Source organism: Amblyomma americanum, chromosome 9 (genome assembly GCF_052857255.1).
Source record: "Amblyomma americanum isolate KBUSLIRL-KWMA chromosome 9, ASM5285725v1, whole genome shotgun sequence".
Lineage (NCBI taxonomy): Eukaryota > Metazoa > Arthropoda > Arachnida > Ixodida > Ixodidae > Amblyomma > Amblyomma americanum.
The window spans coordinates 21,413,531-21,432,147 of NC_135505.1; the positions used below are offsets into that span (position 1 = coordinate 21,413,531).

At 46.0% G+C, this 18,617-nt stretch overlaps 1 protein-coding gene across 1 annotated transcript in view; it reads right to left on the reverse strand.

The window, feature by feature from the left end:
- Positions 1-18,617, reverse strand: part of TTLL12 (Tubulin tyrosine ligase-like 12) — a 147,757-nt gene that overhangs the window by 88,057 nt on the left and 41,083 nt on the right. The window contains exon 7 of the mRNA XM_077637524.1: positions 12,535-12,671. Coding sequence (XP_077493650.1) covers positions 12,535-12,671 — 137 coding nt within the window. The remainder of the gene's footprint in view (positions 1-12,534; positions 12,672-18,617) is intronic.

Genomic DNA, 18,617 nt, shown 5'->3' on the forward strand with positions numbered 1-18,617 from the left:
CCTTATTCCAGTGGTTCCTCGACAAGTGAGCGAACAAGATGCCTTTGCCTGGAAACCTTCTGTAGCAAAAGGCGATTGACTTCGCGTGCATTCTGGAGCAAAACTTTACGGCAAGCGCCGGATGGCTAAGCCGATTTAAAGCACGGCACTGCACCGTCGCCAAGGTGTTGTCGGGGGAGTCTGTGAGCGTCGACGCTGAAACAGCGCCGCTCTGGATGCAGGAAAGCTACGAAAGCACAATCGACGACGAATACGTGCCCTCCGTAATTTATAATGCGCATGAAACTGGCTTTTCCTATGAAATGCTGCCACTGAAAGCGCTCGACCTGAAGAGACAAAAATGCCATGGCGGCAAGCTGGGCAAAGAGCGGAAGAAATGAACAGCTGCGCTCCGGGCCACAAGTTCGACGTTCGCAATGGGTAATACAGGTGTGGGAGCTGCAGCGAGGAAAATTTTCAGCTGTTCCACGCGATGGCATGATGTGGCTGCTTGCAAAGTGCAGGATTTCGCTGGACGACGACATTAGAACGATGTGTTGTGGGACCGCAGCAGCGATCACGACGGCAGCGCTAGTGAGGACGATGGCGCAAGTGTGGACGAGCAGTCCAGTGACTAACACATCTTGGTTTTGGAATGTGACCACGGGCACGCCCGTGTTCAGCAGTCGATAGCAGCTGGCGATAAACGGCGGCCGCTGGATAATGGTATCGCGTTCAACTATTCAAGGCCAAGTTTAATCAACCTCGAAGCTTGTTTTTTTTTCGGAAATGTGATTTGAGGCGGTCGACTTACAATCATGTAAATATGGTAGTTGGTTTAACATTGCTTAAAAGGGAACAGCACAAACACAAGACGAAGAGAGGAACATACAACAAAGGTGCTCACCACCCGTTCACAGGAGGTGCTCCAAGGCCTGGTTTGGAAACAGTTGGGGATAAGTGCTAATGGAGAATACCTAAGTAATTTGAGATTTGCTGATGACATTGCCTTGCTGACTCACTCAGGAGATGAGCTGCAAAGCATGATTAAAGTTTGCGGGGATACGGTGGGCGCAGCTGGCAAAGGACAGGGTTAATTGGAGACCCATGGGAGAGGCCTTTGCCCTGCAGTGGGCCTAGTAAAGCTGATGATGATGATGATAAATGCTAAGCATCAGTGATGCTAAGCTAAGACCGCATGTTTTTGTTGATGACGGATGGATAGACGGACGAATAGAGGAGCAAACAGACATATGAAATTTTGACTTGTGCAAAAGAAATGTGGCTTTTTCTCCTACATAATAAACCCTCCAAAACTGATATCAAATATACTGGAGAAAAAAAATAGTTCATTATGAGAGTAATGCTCCATGCACAAATGATGGCAAGCAAAAAAAAAAAAAGACTTGGCCACTTCTTAACAACATTCTTAAGAAAATACGGTAGCATCTATGTTGCCTGCTATGGTGTCAACGAGTGTCTAATGTTCTTGTGATTTTTCTGATGAAACTCCGGTTGGAATCGGTTCCACCGGCTCCTGAAGCAACGCAGAGTGGCACAGCTGCACCTGATGTGTTGTGCCATTTATGGCAGAAAAGTAAAAACTGGAACATTGACCGTTGTGCTCGCTCCTTTCGTCTCAATATTCTAGCATGCTTTCTAGCATGAGCGAATCGCAATGCATCGCCTGGACCGCAGCTTCAAGATGATTAACTGGAGTGATGCATATATCTGCAAAGCGAACTTAATTAAAGGTGGGAAACTCATTGGCCACATCTACTACTCTGTCGGTCAGACGACTGACGACAAGGAGGCATGTTTGACCGCGGAATGTGTTACTCAAGTAAGCGATCACATCATGTGGATTCCCTCAAGGAATGTCAGGTATTTAATTACATAATCAAAATATGCACAGTACTATTTATCAGCACTGTGAAATGAAGTGGGCAACAGTTGATCATAGTTGTCGGTGTTCGCATGCCACATAGACATGCTTTGGATATTTTTTCATGTTGCGATCTTACTTAGTGGGTGCGGCGAAAGCGCTGCAAGCAAGGTGCTCAATATGCAACGTCTTTTCCTGGTACAGGTCCTGCTGCTGTCAAGTACGCATGCACCTTCGCAGACTATCGCCAAGCTTCATCAAGTCACAACAGAAGAATTGGTCATCAAAGATAACACATCGGGCAGCACCGTCGCCGTGGGGACGCCACAGGTGCATGGATATCGGACGTTGTCGACCGTGACGTCATCGACCCTTGGCCCTATAAATTCGGCACCACACCCGTCTGTCTTCAGTGGGTGCGGCGAAAGCGCTGCAAGCAAGGTGCTCAATATGCAACGTCTTTTCCTGGTACAGGTCCTGCTGCTGTCAAGTACGCATGCAACTTCGCAGACTATCGCCAAGCTTCATCAAGTCACAACAGAAGAATTGGTCATCAAAGATAACACATCGGGCAGCACCGTCGCCGTGGGGACGCCACAGGTGCATGGATATCGGATGTTGTCGACCGTGACGTCATCGACCCTTGGCCCTATAAATTCGGCACCACACCCGTCCGTCTTCAGTGGGTGCGGCGAAAGCACTGCAAGCAAGGTGCTCAATATGCAACGTCTTTTCCTGGTACAGGTCCTGCTGCTGTCAAGTACGCATGCACCTTCGCAGACTATCGCCAAGCTTCATCAAGTCACAACAGAAGAATTGGTCATCAAAGATAACACATCGGGCAGCACCGTCGCCGTGGGGACGCCACAGGTGCATGGATATCGGACGTTGTCGACCGTGACGTCATCGACCCTTGGCCCTATAAATTCGGCACCACACCCGTCCGTCTTCAGTGGGTGCGGCGAAAGCACTGCAAGCAAGGTGCTCAATATGCAACGTCTTTTCCTGGTACAGGTCCTGCTGCTGTCAAGTACGCATGCACCTTCGCAGACTATCGCCAAGCATCATCAAGTCACAACAGAAGAATTGGTCATCAAAGATAACACATCGGGCAGCACCGTCGCCGTGGGGACGCCACAGGTGCATGGATATCGGACGTTGTCGACCGTGACGTCATCGACCCTTGGCCCTATAAATTCGGCACCACACCCGTCCGTCTTCAGTGGGTGCGGCGAAAGCGCTGCAAGCAAGGTGCTCAATATGCAACGTCTTTTCCTGGTACAGGTCCTGCTGCTGTCAAGTACGCATGCAACTTCGCAGACTATCGCCAAGCTTCATCAAGTCACAACAGAAGAATTGGTCATCAAAGATAACACATCAGGCAGCACCGTCGCCGTGGGGACGCCACAGGTGCATGGATATCGGATGTTGTCGACCGTGACGTCATCGACCCTTGGCCCTATAAATTCAGCACCACACCCGTCCGTCTTCAGTGGGTGCGGCGAAAGCACTGCAAGCAAGGTGCTCAATATGCAACGTCTTTTCCTGGTACAGGTCCTGCTGCTGTCAAGTACGCATGCACCTTCGCAGACTATCGCCAAGCTTTATCAAGTCACAACAGAAGAATTGGTCATCAACGATAACACATCGGGCAGCACCGTCGCCGTGGGGACGCCACAGGTGCATGGATATCGGACGTTGTCGACCGTGACGTCATCGACCCTTGGCCCTATAAATTCGGCACCACACCCGTCTGTCTTCAGTGGGTGCGGCGAAAGCGCTGCAAGCAAGGTGCTCAATATGCAACGTCTTTTCCTGGTACAGGTCCTGCTGCTGTCAAGTACGCATGCACCTTCACAGACTATCGCCAAGCTTCATCAAGTCACAACAGAAGAATTGGTCATCAAAGATAACACATCGGGCAGCACCGTCGCCGTGGGGACGCCACAGGTGCATGGATATCGGACGTTGTCGACCGTGACGTCATCGACACTTGGCCCTATAAATTCGGCACCACACCCGTCCGTCTTCAGTGGGTGCGGCGAAAGCGCTGCAAGCAAGGTGCTCAATATGCAACGTCTTTTCCTGGTACAGGTCCTGCTGCTGTCAAGTACGCATGCACCTTCGCAGACTATCGCCAAGCTTCATCAAGTCACAACAGAAGAATTGGTCATCAAAGATAACACATCGGGCAGCACCGTCGCCGTGGGGACGCCACAGGTGCATGGATATCGGACGTTGTCGACCGTGACGTCATCGACCCTTGGCCCTATAAATTCGGCACCACACCCGTCCGTCTTCAGTGGGTGAGGCGAAAGCGTTGCAAGCAAGGTGCTCAATATGCAACGTCTTTTCCTGGTACAGGTCCTGCTGCTGTCAAGTACGCATGCACCTTCGCAGACTATCGCCAAGCTTCATGAAGTCACAACAGAAGAATTGGTCATCAAAGATAACACATCGGGCAGCACCGTCGCCGTGGGGACGCCACAGGTGCATGGATATCGGACGTTGTCGACCGTGATGTCATCGACCCTTGGCCCTATAAATTCGGCACCACACCCGTCCGTCTTCAGTGGGTGCGGCGAAAGCGCTGCAAGCAAGGTGCTCAATATGCAACGTCTTTTCCTGGTACAGGTCCTGCTGCTGTCAAGTACGCATGCACCTTCGCAGACTATCGCCAAGCTTCATCAAGTCACAACAGAAGAATTGGTCATCAAAGATAACACATCGGGCAGCACCGTCGCCGTGGGGACGCCACAGGTGCATGGATATCGGACGTTGTCGACCGTGACGTCATCGACCCTTGGCCCTATAAATTCGGCGCCACACCCGTCCGTCTTCAGTGGGTGCGGCGAAAGCGCTGCAAGCAAGGTGCTCAATATGCAACGTCTTTTCCTGGTACAGGTTAGTTATGTTTGCACCATACGATCTGACGATCGGTTTCTTGTTCTCTTGCCGTACCCACGCACATGTCTGAACTGTGCCTATAGCTGCTTTTGTTCATGTATGCTGCTAATTTGTGGAGATATAGAGATGAATCCAGGTCCAACAGTTGATGAAATGTTTCAGACACTCATTGAGGGGCAGAAAGACATTAGGCTTCGTTTAGAGGCTACAGAAAGAGCACTGGGCAACTTTGGTGATCGCTTAAGTAACATAGAGGCAAACGTAAAAGAGCTGCGGATGAAAACAGATGAAATTGAAAACATAAGCACAGCTTTGAATGGTGTGCAGGATGCACTTGCACGGCATCAAGCCAGGCTTGAAGATCTAGAAGATAGATTCGGAGGTCAAATTTGATTGTTTTTGGCGTACAGGAAGATCCTATTGAATCAGAGTCGGATTTGCACAGGAAAGTTATAGATGATGTTTTCTCCGCTAAATTGGGAGTGCAGTGTTCATCTGTAGCTCGAATTCATAGAATGGGGAAAAGTTCTTCTAATCGCCCTGTCATAATGTACTTTCAGGACTATAGGGAAAAGCAAGCAGTCTGGAGCAATGTGTCTAAACTAAAAGGAGAAAACATTAGTATCGATAATGACTACTGCGCGGAAACGTTGTGCAAACGCAAGCATCTTTGGCAAAGTGCAAAACTTGAAAAAAAGGCTGGAAGTAAGGTTTCCTTGATTTATGACAAGTTGAAGGTTGATGGGCGGTTCTATAAATGGGATGCTGTTCTAAACTCTAGGAGATTGATAGAACGCAACACCACATCTTTATCTGAAAGTTAATGGCCAGATACGTCCGATGTGCGGTTAGTTTCTCTCAATGCTAGAAGCGTTGTAAACAAAACAGAAAAACTGGAAGAATGTTTGCTCTCTTTGGATCCACACGTGTGCATCATAACTGAAACCTGGCTACATGAGCAAATCAGTGACGATGACATCGTCCCACCAGGTTATCAGCTATATAGGCGGGACTGAGGATCTAGAGGGGGTGGTGTTGCTGTTGTTGTTAAATCCTGTGTCGATGTTGACGTCGAAAGCCAGATTGCTGAGCATGAAAGCCTTTTTTTAAAAATCAAAGTGAAGGAAACAGCGTTTCATTTGTGTGCGGTTTACCGTGCCCCAGATGCTGATGAAAGCTTCTTGAGTAAATTGTATGATCGATTGTTGTTACGAAACAAGAATGTGATTGTAACGGGTGACTTTAATTTGCCTTTACTAAATTGGAACAATCTGTCTTTTGGATTATCGCAAACGAGCGATATTATCCTTGATGTTATGCTTGCTCTTGGTCTTGATCAAATAATTACTGAATGTACTCGCAAAACATCAATTCTTGACCTGCTGTTCATTAGCGAAAGATTTAAAGAAGGAACGGTTACAATTGAACCCGGTATATCTGACCATAAGTTAGTTTTTTTTTCCTGGAAAGTTGAAAAATCAAAAACACACGCGCTCCATATTGCTACAGTTAAGGAATTTAGTCGAGCTGACGATGTGGCGATTATTGACTATATTGAAGAAAATCTTGTGATTACATGTGATGTGGAAAGCTCTTGGCAACGGTTCGCTAATGTGCTTAGGCATTGTATTAAAGATTACGTTCCAGACAGAAAAACATTTAAAAAGCGGAAACATCCATGGATTACCCGTGAAATTATACACATTAAGTGTAGACTTAAGAGATATCGTAAAAAGCATGGGATGTCAACGCCGCTGTTTAAAGACATCAAACATGACCTGTTATCAAAAGTGAGCAGCGCCAGGACTAAATATTTTTCGCACACTTTAGCAGAGTTTCTAAAATCTGATCCGCAGAAATTTTGGCGGCACTTGAGAAGACCCAAAGATGCACTTACCAAAATAAAAGTTAGAGACAAGATTATCACGGACGCTGCCGAAATAGCTGAGAATTTTAACCAGTATTTCTACTAGGTGTTTTCAGAATTAGATGAATATGAAATAAAAGCAGCGGCTGCACCAGAGGAGGGCATTGAAGTGACTCATGAGGGTGTCCTGGCGATGCTCTTGAAACTGGACACTAAAAAATCCGCTGGACCCGATGGTCTTCCGAATGTATTTTTGAGGTGATACGCAGAACAAATATCACGTTGCCTAACAGACATTTTTAAACTATCATTAGCATGCGGAAAACTTCCTTCAGATTGGAAAATAGCACGTGTGGTTCCTGTGTATAAAAAAGGTGATCGACTGTCAGTTTCAAATTATCGGCCTGTTTCCATAACATGCAGTTGCTGTAAGATGTTGGAGCACATTGTAGCCGGCTACCTGCGAAAGTTCCTGAGCGATCATAATCTTCTGTCTGATTGTTAACACGGGTTTAGGCAGGGTTTATCTACAGTTACTCAGACTGTTCTGGCTGTGCACGACTTTGCGCGGGTGCTTGATATGTCCGGGCAAACGGACGTGGTTTTCTTTGATTTTAGCAAGGCCTTTGATAAGGTGCCACATGCTAAACTTCTCGATAAGATGGAATGTATGGGTGTGCCTTTTTTTATCATTCGGTGGGTTCAAGCATACCTTACAGACAGACGGCAATATGTAGAAATTAATAAGACCGCTTCAAGTGTTGTTAATGTTCAATCAGGAGTCCCCCAAGGAAGTGTGCTTGGGCCATTGTTGTTTTTAATATATGTTAATGATTTAGTTGCGGTCGTACCTGAAGATGTTTCTGTTAAGTTATTCGCAGACGACTGTGTTGTGTTTAAACAAATTTCATCCGAATATGACCACAGCTCTGTACAAAAAGCAGTTTTTGCCATTGAAGAATGGTGTCTTAAATGGGCTATGGAACTTAATAGTGAAAAAACTGTTGTCTTACGTATAACTAGAAAAAAGTCTCCAAGTTTGCTGCCTTACCTTATTCGCGGTAATAGGATTTTGGAAGTTGAGCAATATAAATATTTAGGTGTAACACTTGACAGTAAGTTAAAATGGTCGTCACACATTACTAATATTTCTACAGCCGCATTGAGAAAGCTATGGGTTTTACGAACAAAGCTAAAAACTGCCCCAGCACACATGAAAAAATTGGCTTACGAAACTTGTGTGCGGTCTTTACTTGAATATGCTTCAATCGTTTGGGACCCGTACACGAAAAAGGACATAATGGTCCTTGAAAAAGTAAATAGGAAAGCGGTTAGGTTTATATACGGAAAATACAAAAGGGAAGACTCTCCATTGCAGTTAATGATGTCAAATAACATTCCTGCACTAGAAGTCTGCCGAAAGATTAATAGATTGGTATTCTTGTTTAATAGTTTAAAAGGTAAAAATAAACTGAAGCTTCCGGAGTGCATTAAGCGTCCTCTAGTGAGAAGGACTCGGAACGTTCTTGAACATTGACTTACTCCCCTTTTCGCCAAAACTAACAGTTTTAAATACAGTTTTTTCCCTAGAACAGTGCAAGATTGGAATTCGTTACCGGAATCTGTTTTTTCCTCGCAAAATTTTTCTGATGCGTTAAATCATCTATTTACCTGCTAATATTGATTATATGTATGTTTTGTATACGTGTGCTGCTGATATTGTATAAGTTTATTCGTTTGGTTTATTCTTTTGCTATCCGTGCGCTGCTAACATTGTATAAGTTTATTCTTTTGGTTTTATTCTTTTGGTTTCCGTGTGCTGCTAATAGTGAATAACTTTATTCTTTTGGTTATGTAACATTATATGTTCACTCCTGCTTGGGCCAAGCAGTGGCCTGCAGTATTATGAAATAAATAAATAAAATAATGCAAATTGCATACATTCAGGAAGTAAACAGAGCGGAGAAAAAAAAATTGTCTCTGCATAGCCAGGCATGCTGGCCAACTGAATAACCTGGTAACGTATAGCGCATGTGCGTTCCGTGCACTGGGACATAAACCACTTGCTAAGTCACTAGGCAGGTGAACTTTACGCTGTGCAAAACCAGGTGTACTGCTCCTCTCATTTATTTAAGCTTTTATGCTACGCTCGCCCTTCATTTCTGTGAGAATATCAGCTTCACACTCGTAAAACTTGTGGCACAGTTGTGGTGTTCCATTGAGTGGTGCCAAACCATAGGTGCGCCGTTGTACTGCGTGAGCGACTTTCGAAGGCAGCAACTATGAAAGAATTGAGTAATTTGTCAGCATGATTTACAGGCTAATACGAAGAAACAAAGTGGAAAAATAAAGCAACCTAACGAAAAACCATGCTAAGTTGCCACTACAAGCCAGTCTGTTTCAATTCTAATAATTACAGTAGAACCCCGCTGTTACGTTCCTCACTGCTGCGTTTTCCCGGCTGTTACGTCGTTTTCGTCCGGTCCCGGCATAGCTCCCATAGGATCCAATGTATTGGGTACCCCGCTGTTACGTTGTAGCTGTGAAAACGTTCCCGCATGATACGTCGCAACCTGGCAACCCGAACCCGGCCGGGCAACACGCACCAACCGCCATTTTGACGAGTCTTGGCCAGGCTTGGCTACGGAATTGGCTACAAGACCATGGCCTCCGAGATCACCCCCTTGCACGCGCGTGGGTAATCTCGGAGGCCATAAAAAGCCGCACACGAGTTGGAGAGATTGCCACTAGATGTCCACTGCCTCGTCAGCCGAAGCGAGTAAAACCCGCGGGCCCGCAGCAATCCAGTCTTTCTTGTTTGTGCGGTTCAACCCATCCGAGTCGTCCGTGTCCTTTCGTCAACAGCTACACTGCCTACGCCTCGTCAGGCCTCGCTAATCCAGTCTTTCTTGTTTGTGCGGTTCAACTGATCCGAGTCGTCAACTGCATAGCACTGCTTCGCGCGGTGTGGCTTTCGCATGGACGGCGGAGAGGAAACTGCCACGGAAGCTGAAGAGACGGAAGCAGCCTCTCATGATCAAGAGCTGAGTGAAGCTTTGAATGCGCTGGGTGCCATGGGAGTCACGTATGACGACTACGTCACCGTGGATGCTGCTGTCGTGACGTCCGAGTGTCAGAGTATCGCCGAGATCGTTGCAGATTCGGTCGCGAGTGAAGCCTCAGACTGTGATGATGACAAGGAGCACGAGCCGCATGATTCCGGGGAGTTGGCGGACCCGAGCTTTGGAGAAGCCGTCGCGGCTCTGGACCTCCTCCGAAGGTACGTCGCACCTCAAAGCGACGCTGAGAGCAATGCGGCTTTCCAGGCCATCGAGAAACGCGTGGTGTTTTCCAGCGAGCGGAAAAAACGGCAATCGACCATTCTCGATTTTTTTAAGGCCTAGGCTCACTTGATGTCGAAATAAATTGTTTCAAGGGCAAAGCTGCACTGTTTTCATTAATTTTCGGACCTTTCCTCACTGTTGCGTTTTCCCGGCTGTTACGTTTTTTTTTCGCGGTCCGGTGAAAAACGTATGAACGGGGCTCCACTTATACAGTGTTCTAGACACATAAATTGCATGAGGCCGAGCCTTTCATGACACACGCAGCAAATCTAGTTATTAAACCACATTTTGGTGGGTCAACATGGTGCAAGCAGGGACAGCCGACAAAACATGAAAAGTACACACTATAAAAGCACTGTCCTTTGTTCACCGTCCCCATTTGCGCAACATTTTCCCTTCAAAATGAACGTCACATAACTAGACCAGCATGCCACCGCACTTACTAAAGTGCCTCGGTGCATGTTTACAGGGGAATGAAGGAGAACTGTAGGTAACAACGTTTTCGTCTGATAAAATATGGGGTATAAAAACGCGATGTCGCACTCACCCCACAATCGCAACTCTACTGAGCAACAGTTAGCTGAGTCATACCGTGCATGCCTTCCACCACTTGTACCTGCTGAGTTGGTAGAGACGAAAGAAAGCAAGAAACTACAACAGCCAGAGCAGAAAGAGACATGACTCGATTCGCCTCACTGCAGTGAACCATGCTTGGCACCTTGCTTTTTCGTATCGCTTGCCCAGTATAGTTGCACAGGTGAATCTCCTCCTTTAGTGTTCCGTGTACTGTTTTGGCAGCCTACGACACACCAATATTTCGTACCTCCATTCTGCTTAGGCGGGAATGCTTCTGTCTTTATAAAAATACTGTCTCGCGCAACTATCGATTTGCTCGTGCACACGAAACTAGGAGAGCAGCTGCTTCGGCAGCATCCTGGAGTTTCGCTGCCAGGGAAGAACAGCAGTGCTGCCGTCACTCTATCTAACTTGAGCTTGGGTTCCCTACTGCTCTCATATGGTATGCATGAGTCATCACCTTCTAGATTGTTCCAGTACCTTTCACTGGATTATCATATGAAATTATACTACTGTAGAACCCCGCTACAGTAAACTCAGTTATAGTAAAAACTCAGATATAGTGAAGTAAAGCTGTGGTCCCATTTTGCCTTCCATAGACGACTGTGCATTTTTCGGTGGTTACAGTAAAGATTTTTTCCGCGGAATAATGACATCGCGGCACGCGCGAAGTCCAGGATCACGAGGCAAATAGATACAAAATATGATAAAACGGCACTCTTTCAGGTGGCTTCACCACCATGCACAAGAGCCAGGAGAAGAATCCAACCTTTAAGGCGAAAGCCTTTAATGGCTCATGTTCCATCCGTCCATCCATTACACTATGGCACGCACTAGCACATGTGGGTAATCTCGGAGGCCATGTTGTGCCTTTGGTAGTTCACTGCGCATGCGCGAGGTGGTGCAAACGGCGCGCGTTGCACCCACGCCAGACGCCTCACAGCTGTCGACTGAGTCGGATGCCGCGCAACCAGCCTCCTAGCGCTCGCTTCAATGGAGTCTTAACCACACAAGCAGTAACACTGCACTAAAGGCTTTTGCCTCACCACACTTTAGGTCAACAAGGTGCCCCCTGAATTTTTTGAAGCCCTTGAGGACGTGAGGCAAAGCACTCAGAGTGCATGGAAATATAGTAAAACTGGCTGTGAACGTAGAAAGAAGGAGGCGCCGGTCGCTGAGAAAGGAAAACCAGTAAAGTTGCAATGAGGAGTGCAAAAAAGAAAAGGGCATCAATTCGTAGCATGGCAGCAGGAAGCATGGGGAAGCAGAGGCAAGAAGCGGAGGCGTGGCACCACTGAGTAGGCGGCTTTGCTGCACTTGTACTGTGTCACGCGCCTTTCTTAACTACTGCCTCTTAAATGATGCTTAGGCCACTGAAGATGAAGCCTTGATCATGCAAAGCTTTGATTTCCACATGGAATCAAGCTCACTTAATTAATTTTCACAGCCGCATTGCATTCGTGTAAATGTAGTACTCCCATAAGACATAAACGAAGACGAAAATATGATAACTGAAAATAAATAATTATCATATAAGGACACGACCAGAGCAGGATGCAGGGTATTTTTGAGTTTCTTTTATAAACCAACGCTTTATGCTTAGTAAGCAGCCAGAAAGCCTAGTCAGAGCCATGCCAATCCATTTTTTGGGAGTGGGCCTACTTTAAAAATTTTGGGGGATTTTGGTAGCCACTGCAGCTGCCTGACACAGTGGTGGGCAGGTTATAATGACATCACAGGGACACGTGACCTCTCTCATTCAACGAGAAAATTTTGTGACAGAGAAGCCGGAGATTTTCTGTGAGACGGCAACCTAAATGCTGTTGCATTAAAATTCTCCACTTGTGGTGATGCAAATTTCTCCGACTGCTGGAGTGTTGAGTAGACGCCTGTGTCGCTGCACTCACGCTAACAGCAACGGGTGAGTGCCCTTTGCTGTTTATGGAGTCCATCAGCCTCTGCAAAAGCCACCTCACCCTGAGGAAGTCCTGTTCCGGGTCGGGCGGGCTGCAGTCCACGTGTGTGAGGTCGCATGGCTCCCAGGGAAGCAGAAGGGCAGCACGGGTCAGGGAGTCACACGGGGGGCCCTCCCCATAGTCGCGGGTCACTTCCTCTGCGGGGGGGGGGGGCAACAGCACGCAGTGTCACTGAAGCACGGGAGGTGCCGTTAGCAAAGGTCACCAGAGCGACTGCGGTTGCGTAAAGGGCATAGCTGTAACAGATAGCGGAGAATAACAGCACATTCGGTTGGCCATGCTATCTTACAGGGGCTGTGAAGCACATTTTGAGGAAAGTACATATCTCGCTCAATCGCTCCCGCTGTATTCTGTCATCATGAGCACCTGAGCCAAATAATACACTCCTACACACAGCACAGAACCCACATACACACGAAAGTTGGCCAGCCTTTCCTAGAGACTTTTTCTTGCTTGCGCTCTCCTCCGTCTCACGCTTGAGCGCATTTCTGTTTAGTGATGGCTACTGGTTAAATTCTTTCATGGCTGCAGCCAGTCAGCCACGTCGCACTGGCGGGTCAGAAAGCTCCACCCCTGGTGGATTCCAATGCATGTCAGCAGCCAGCTGGCCTTTGAGCATGCAAAAAGTGACAAGAGGAGAGGAAAAGGAACGAAGATGCTGATATTCCTACTCTGACAACGGATAAGTCTGTTTCTACAAAACGCATTAAAAAAATTCTTGAGGATATTCATGAAGCACCATCCTTTGACCAGGCATATGGCACCTTTATTGCCTGCCACTTTCAGAGCCCTTTTATGCATACCTAATACACAATGGGCATAGAAGACATTCGTTAATAAATCCTTGAACTTTCATCAACATAAAAACTTCTTTCTGAGTGAGTTAATGCATACCGATCTAGTAATAAAGACTACACAGAGTGTGTGTTTACTACATTCAAATCAGTGCGAAAGCACAGATTATTGCTACGTAGAAGATGACGATGAACGGGCAGTGCCGCGCGATGGAGCTCGAGCGCCAGGCCAGCTGCCAGTAGACAAACAATGCAACGATGGACAATTCTGCTCGGAGCAGGTAGCCAGTGGATCAGTGCTCATGCACTGAAGGTTTTACTGCAAACAGACGTGGATCACGTGAAAGACGACCAACACACAAGCGCTTGTGCGTGCAGGCATGGGCGTGCATGCGTGTGTTTGCATTTCTCAAGGTCTGTGTCTGTTTGCACTAAAATATTTTACAAGACTAATCAACACTCTCGCTTAAAACAGACAACAACTGTGGGAGCTGTCCCCAATCTGCAGATGCTATGCCATCACTCACGCTCGCGTCAATGCTCGAGGGATACGGCAGGGCGTTTGACTGTAAACTGCTTGAACATGTTCTATAACCGACAAGAAACTATCACAGAAGTGGTTTTGGACAATTTAGGGCTAGTCGGAAGACATCCATTGCTTTCGTTACCAACTTTGAACTATTAAAAAGCGTAAATCCGAAGTCAGTGCCCCGATTTCTACCGGGACTCAGGACGATTCCTTTTTGGCCAGATGGAAGTAAATCGTGCCCGTAAGATGTCGAGACCATGGTGGAGGAAAGAGAGGTGCTCCAACAGCGCGGCTGTGCTTCGGTGATCGAGCGGCCGCTTATTGTGACCAGAACTGAGCACTGCCGCTAGAGCCGGCATGTGTTCAGGGGGCTTTGCTGTCCGGCCAATTTTGCTGGAGTTCCTATGGAACAGCAGCACACGTGCAGAATGTTTTCGCCCTTAACCAGCATTTCAAAACCCCAACTTTAATGCATGCTTGTGTTCGTTATTTACACGTGTTGTTCCAAGGAGGTAGAGGCTTTCATACTGGTTGCTGTACAAATACCTCCATTTCAGACCGCAGAGACATTCGTCGAATTTTTCTTTAACTGCGAAGTTTCTGAGAAAGCTATATAGCTTTTCTTTGTAGCCATATGGCTGCGCAAGGGTGGATGCCAATTAGTAATTACTCCCTTATTTTTGCGGTTTTCGTTCAAGTGCTAAAATACATTACTCTGTTGTGAATGTATGTGAAAACAGGTTCACATTTGCCAATGTTTTCACTCAGCAGATAATCTCCGGCCCACCGGCCCTCCGCGGTGGCTCAGTGGTTGAGGCGCTCGTCTACTGAGCCGGAACACATGGGTTTGAACCTGACCGCGGTGGCCGCGTTTCAATGAAGGCGAAACGTAAAAGACGCCTGTGTGCTGTGCGATATCAGTGCACATTAAAGATCCCTAAGTGGTCGATCCCCAGGTGATCGAAATTATTCCAGAAACCTCCACTACTACGGCACCTCTTTCTGCCTTTCTTCTTTCACTCCCTCCTTTATCTTTTCCCACATGATTCAGTTAGAACCTGTCTGCTAACGGTTGCCAGACTAGTTTCTTTATTGTTATCGGCCTAAAGCACGACACACTGAGACGCCATCTGGTCGATGGTCGTGTTGGTGTCGTCATCCTGGTATGACACTTGGTCTGCGACAAACATGGTCTGCCCACAAGTTAGCTGATCATTAGAGTCATTGTCGGGTCGACATTATGTCATGCTAGTGGCACAGCCCCTTTATGTTCAGCGTCCAAACACAATGCTCCCTCTCGGCAGTATCTACAACTGCACAGCAGCAACACTGACTAGTTCAAACGCTTGTTGACATGATGCAAGCTGGTCGTCCGAAATGCAGTTCAACGATGATGTTGTCGAATACAGTGGACTCCCTTTAAGACGAACCTTAAGAGATCATGAAAATATGTTCATCTTATCAGAAGTTCATCTTAACAGAAGTGCCTCAAAAAAAGATATGTGAGCATGCTGGTGTGTCGAAATATGTTACTTCAGCAAAGTGAGTAAAATGGTCTATCAGAAAGAGGATAACTACAAATACAGCATTTATTGCATTATGCATGGGCTGAGCTGAAGAGTTCACATTATCCCACTTGAAACAGGATAGTTGAGTTGAGTTTAATGGCGCATAAGCGACTAAGGCTATCATGCGCCAAGCTCAAGGTATAAGAAATTGTTTTCTGTATAATTTTACAAAGGTATAAAAAATATGGGGGTGTAGAATGCCTAAAAGTTAATACCCTTCTGCCCAGTACTGAGCGCAAAACAAGATATTGAAGGCTTCAAAGGAGGCTGTGTACCCTCATCAGCCGTCCTTGGCTGGGCAAGGACTGGAGGCCCCCAACCAATCAAGATAAAAACCTCAGCCCTTTTCTCTAGAATGCAAAAGTGGCTGAGGTGCATCAGGCAAAGTACTGGGTCATGTTTTACATATCTTTAAGAACACCAGCTTCTGTTAAAAATCTAAAAACACAGGACATGTCCACAATTGCAATTTCACCTAAAATCAGTGATGGATGAAAAGGGATGCATTGGTTATAAAACGGAGAGAAGCACTTTTTCCGTAGCTTTTCTAGTTTAGAACATGAAATTAAAATGTGACTGACCGTAAGTTCGTCTCCACATGTACAAACTAATTTGTCTTCTTTTGTTAGCAGAAAGTTGTGAGTAATGTGTGTGTCGCCTATACGGAGGCGACAGATAATGACTTCGTTGAAATGTTTCTGATGCACACATGACTTCCATTTACCGAGCACTGGTTTTATTAAGTGTAGCTTGTTATTTAATTCGCTGTCCCAAGAGGACTGCCAAACTTTCCTTGCCTTACATTGTAGTAATTTCATGCAATTTTTATAGGGCACATTTGCATTCTTTATTAGCTTGCCACAAGCTTGAGCAGCACACAAATCTGCTCCCTCATTGCCCTTTATGCCGACATGAATTGGTACCCAACAGAGTCTAATGTTTTGTCCTTTTGCTATGGCTGTTGTAATGTTGTGTATAAGGTCCCTAAGCAGCGGAGTTATTGCATTTCTGGAATGAATGGCTGTAAGAACACTTAGCGAGTCTGAGTAAATAATACTGTTGGTGAGGTTCTCATTTACTATTTTTTCTACGGCTACACAGATAGCGTAACATTCCGCAGTGAAGATTGAAGCACACTGTGGAAGTCTTACTATTTTGTACCAATTCCCGTGTACCGCTGCACTTCCAACGTAAGCGTCTGTTTTGGAACCGTCTTTATAAAAGGCTGCGTAATTACTGTATTTTTCTTCAAGTGTGAGGAATTCTTGTATGATATGTTCTTGCGGGATTTGTTTTTTACGGAAGCCTGTAAGAGTGAGATCACAGACCTCCGGAAAGTTGTACCATGGCGGAAGTGAACCTCGTCTTCCAGAAATGCTTGGAAATATTTCTAGTACGCCAAGGTTCTGACATATGTCTTCGAAACATAAGAGCAGTGGACGGGTAGCTTCCGGTTTATTGTTAAAGAGTACTCTGGATGGGCACTCTGTAGCGATGGGGTAACAAATATGCTTGTGCAGTGAACGAATTTTTAGAATGTACGAGCATGTGAGCATGGCTCTTCTGTCTGTAAGTGACGGCTCGTTGGTTTCAACATAAAGACTGCTTATAGGTGATGTCCTGTAAGCAGCAGTTGAAAGGCGTAAACCTGAATTGTGCACTGGGTCAAGTCGTTTCAAATACGATGGTCTTGCTGAACCATATACTATACTGCCATAGTCTAAGCAGGACCGTACTACAGAGCGGTAGATTTTTAGGAGGCTTGCCCTGCCAGAACCCCAGAGTTTATGTGAAAGGACTTTGAGTATATTCAGTGATCGGGAAGTTTTCTTTTTTGCTTTTTTAATGCATTAATATGAGGCAGGAAAGTGAGTTTTTTGTCAAATGTTATACCTAAAAATTTGTGCTTATTTTTTATGGGCAACTCGGTGTCGTTCAGATGTAGGGTCGGATCTGCCTGTAATCCTCGTTTTAATGAGAACAGAATTGCCACTGATTTTTGTGGGGAAAGCCGGGAACCATTTTTATCCGCCCATGCTGCTAGTTTATTTATTGTCAATTGTATGTCTTTCACATGTCGATACATTGGAGGATGTGCAAGCTATTTGAAGGTCGTCTACATAGACCGAGTGCATAACGGACCTTGGGATTATTTTCGTAAGAGAGTTCATTTTCACAACGAAGAGAGTTGTGCTTAAAATGCAGCCCTGAGGTACTCCGTTTTCCTGAATGAAATTTCTCGAAAGGGTTGCACCCAGCCGGACATGAAATGAACGATTAGATAAGAAATCTTTTAGGCAGTTCAACATTCTTCATCGGATGCCAAGCTCGGCAAGGTCTTGAAGAATCCCGAACTGCCAGGCCGTCTCGTATGCCCTTTCTAAATCGAAATATACAGCGAGACAGTGTTGCTTATGAATGAAAGCTTCTCGAACAGTATTTTCAAGACAGACTAGGTGATCTGTTGTGCAGCATCCCTTTTTAAAACCACACTGATGGGCATCAAGAAGTTCACAGGATTCAAGAAAAAACGTTATTCTTATATTAAGGACACTTTCAAAAGATTTTGAGAGGCAACTAGTCAGGGCTATGGGTCTGTAACTACTAGGGGAGGTTGGGGGTTTTTCAGGTTTAAGGAACGGTACAATAATAGCTTTTTTCCAGGCTTCGGGTATTTTCCCTGATACCCATACTTTGTTAAAGAATCTTAAAAGTGCCTCTACAGCAGGCTTGGAAAAATGGGCAAGCATTTCATAGTGTATTTGGTCGGGTCCTGGAGCAGTTTTCTTACCGGCAGACAGTACAGTGTTGATTTCTTGGAGTGTAATAAGAGTATTATATTTTTCATTAGTACCTCCACTTGTTGGGAGCCTTCGTTTTTCGGCTATATTTCTGTATTTAAGAAATGACTGCGTATAGTGTGCTGAACCGGAAACAACAGCGAAGTGCTCCCCCAGTATGTCTGCCTGTTCCTCTAAACTCGTTTGCGTGCCGGGTGTTGTGAGAAGAGGAATTGTGAAAGGTGAGTAGCGGCCATTTAATTTTCGAACTTGCTCCCACATTTTTTTTGATGTGGTCGAGCTGTTCATAGAAGAGACGTAAGTTTGCCATGATGTTTTCTTGGCCTTGCGCCGGATACGCCTCGCATGTGCTCCCGCCTTTTTGAAAAAAATGAGGTTCTCATGAGTTGGG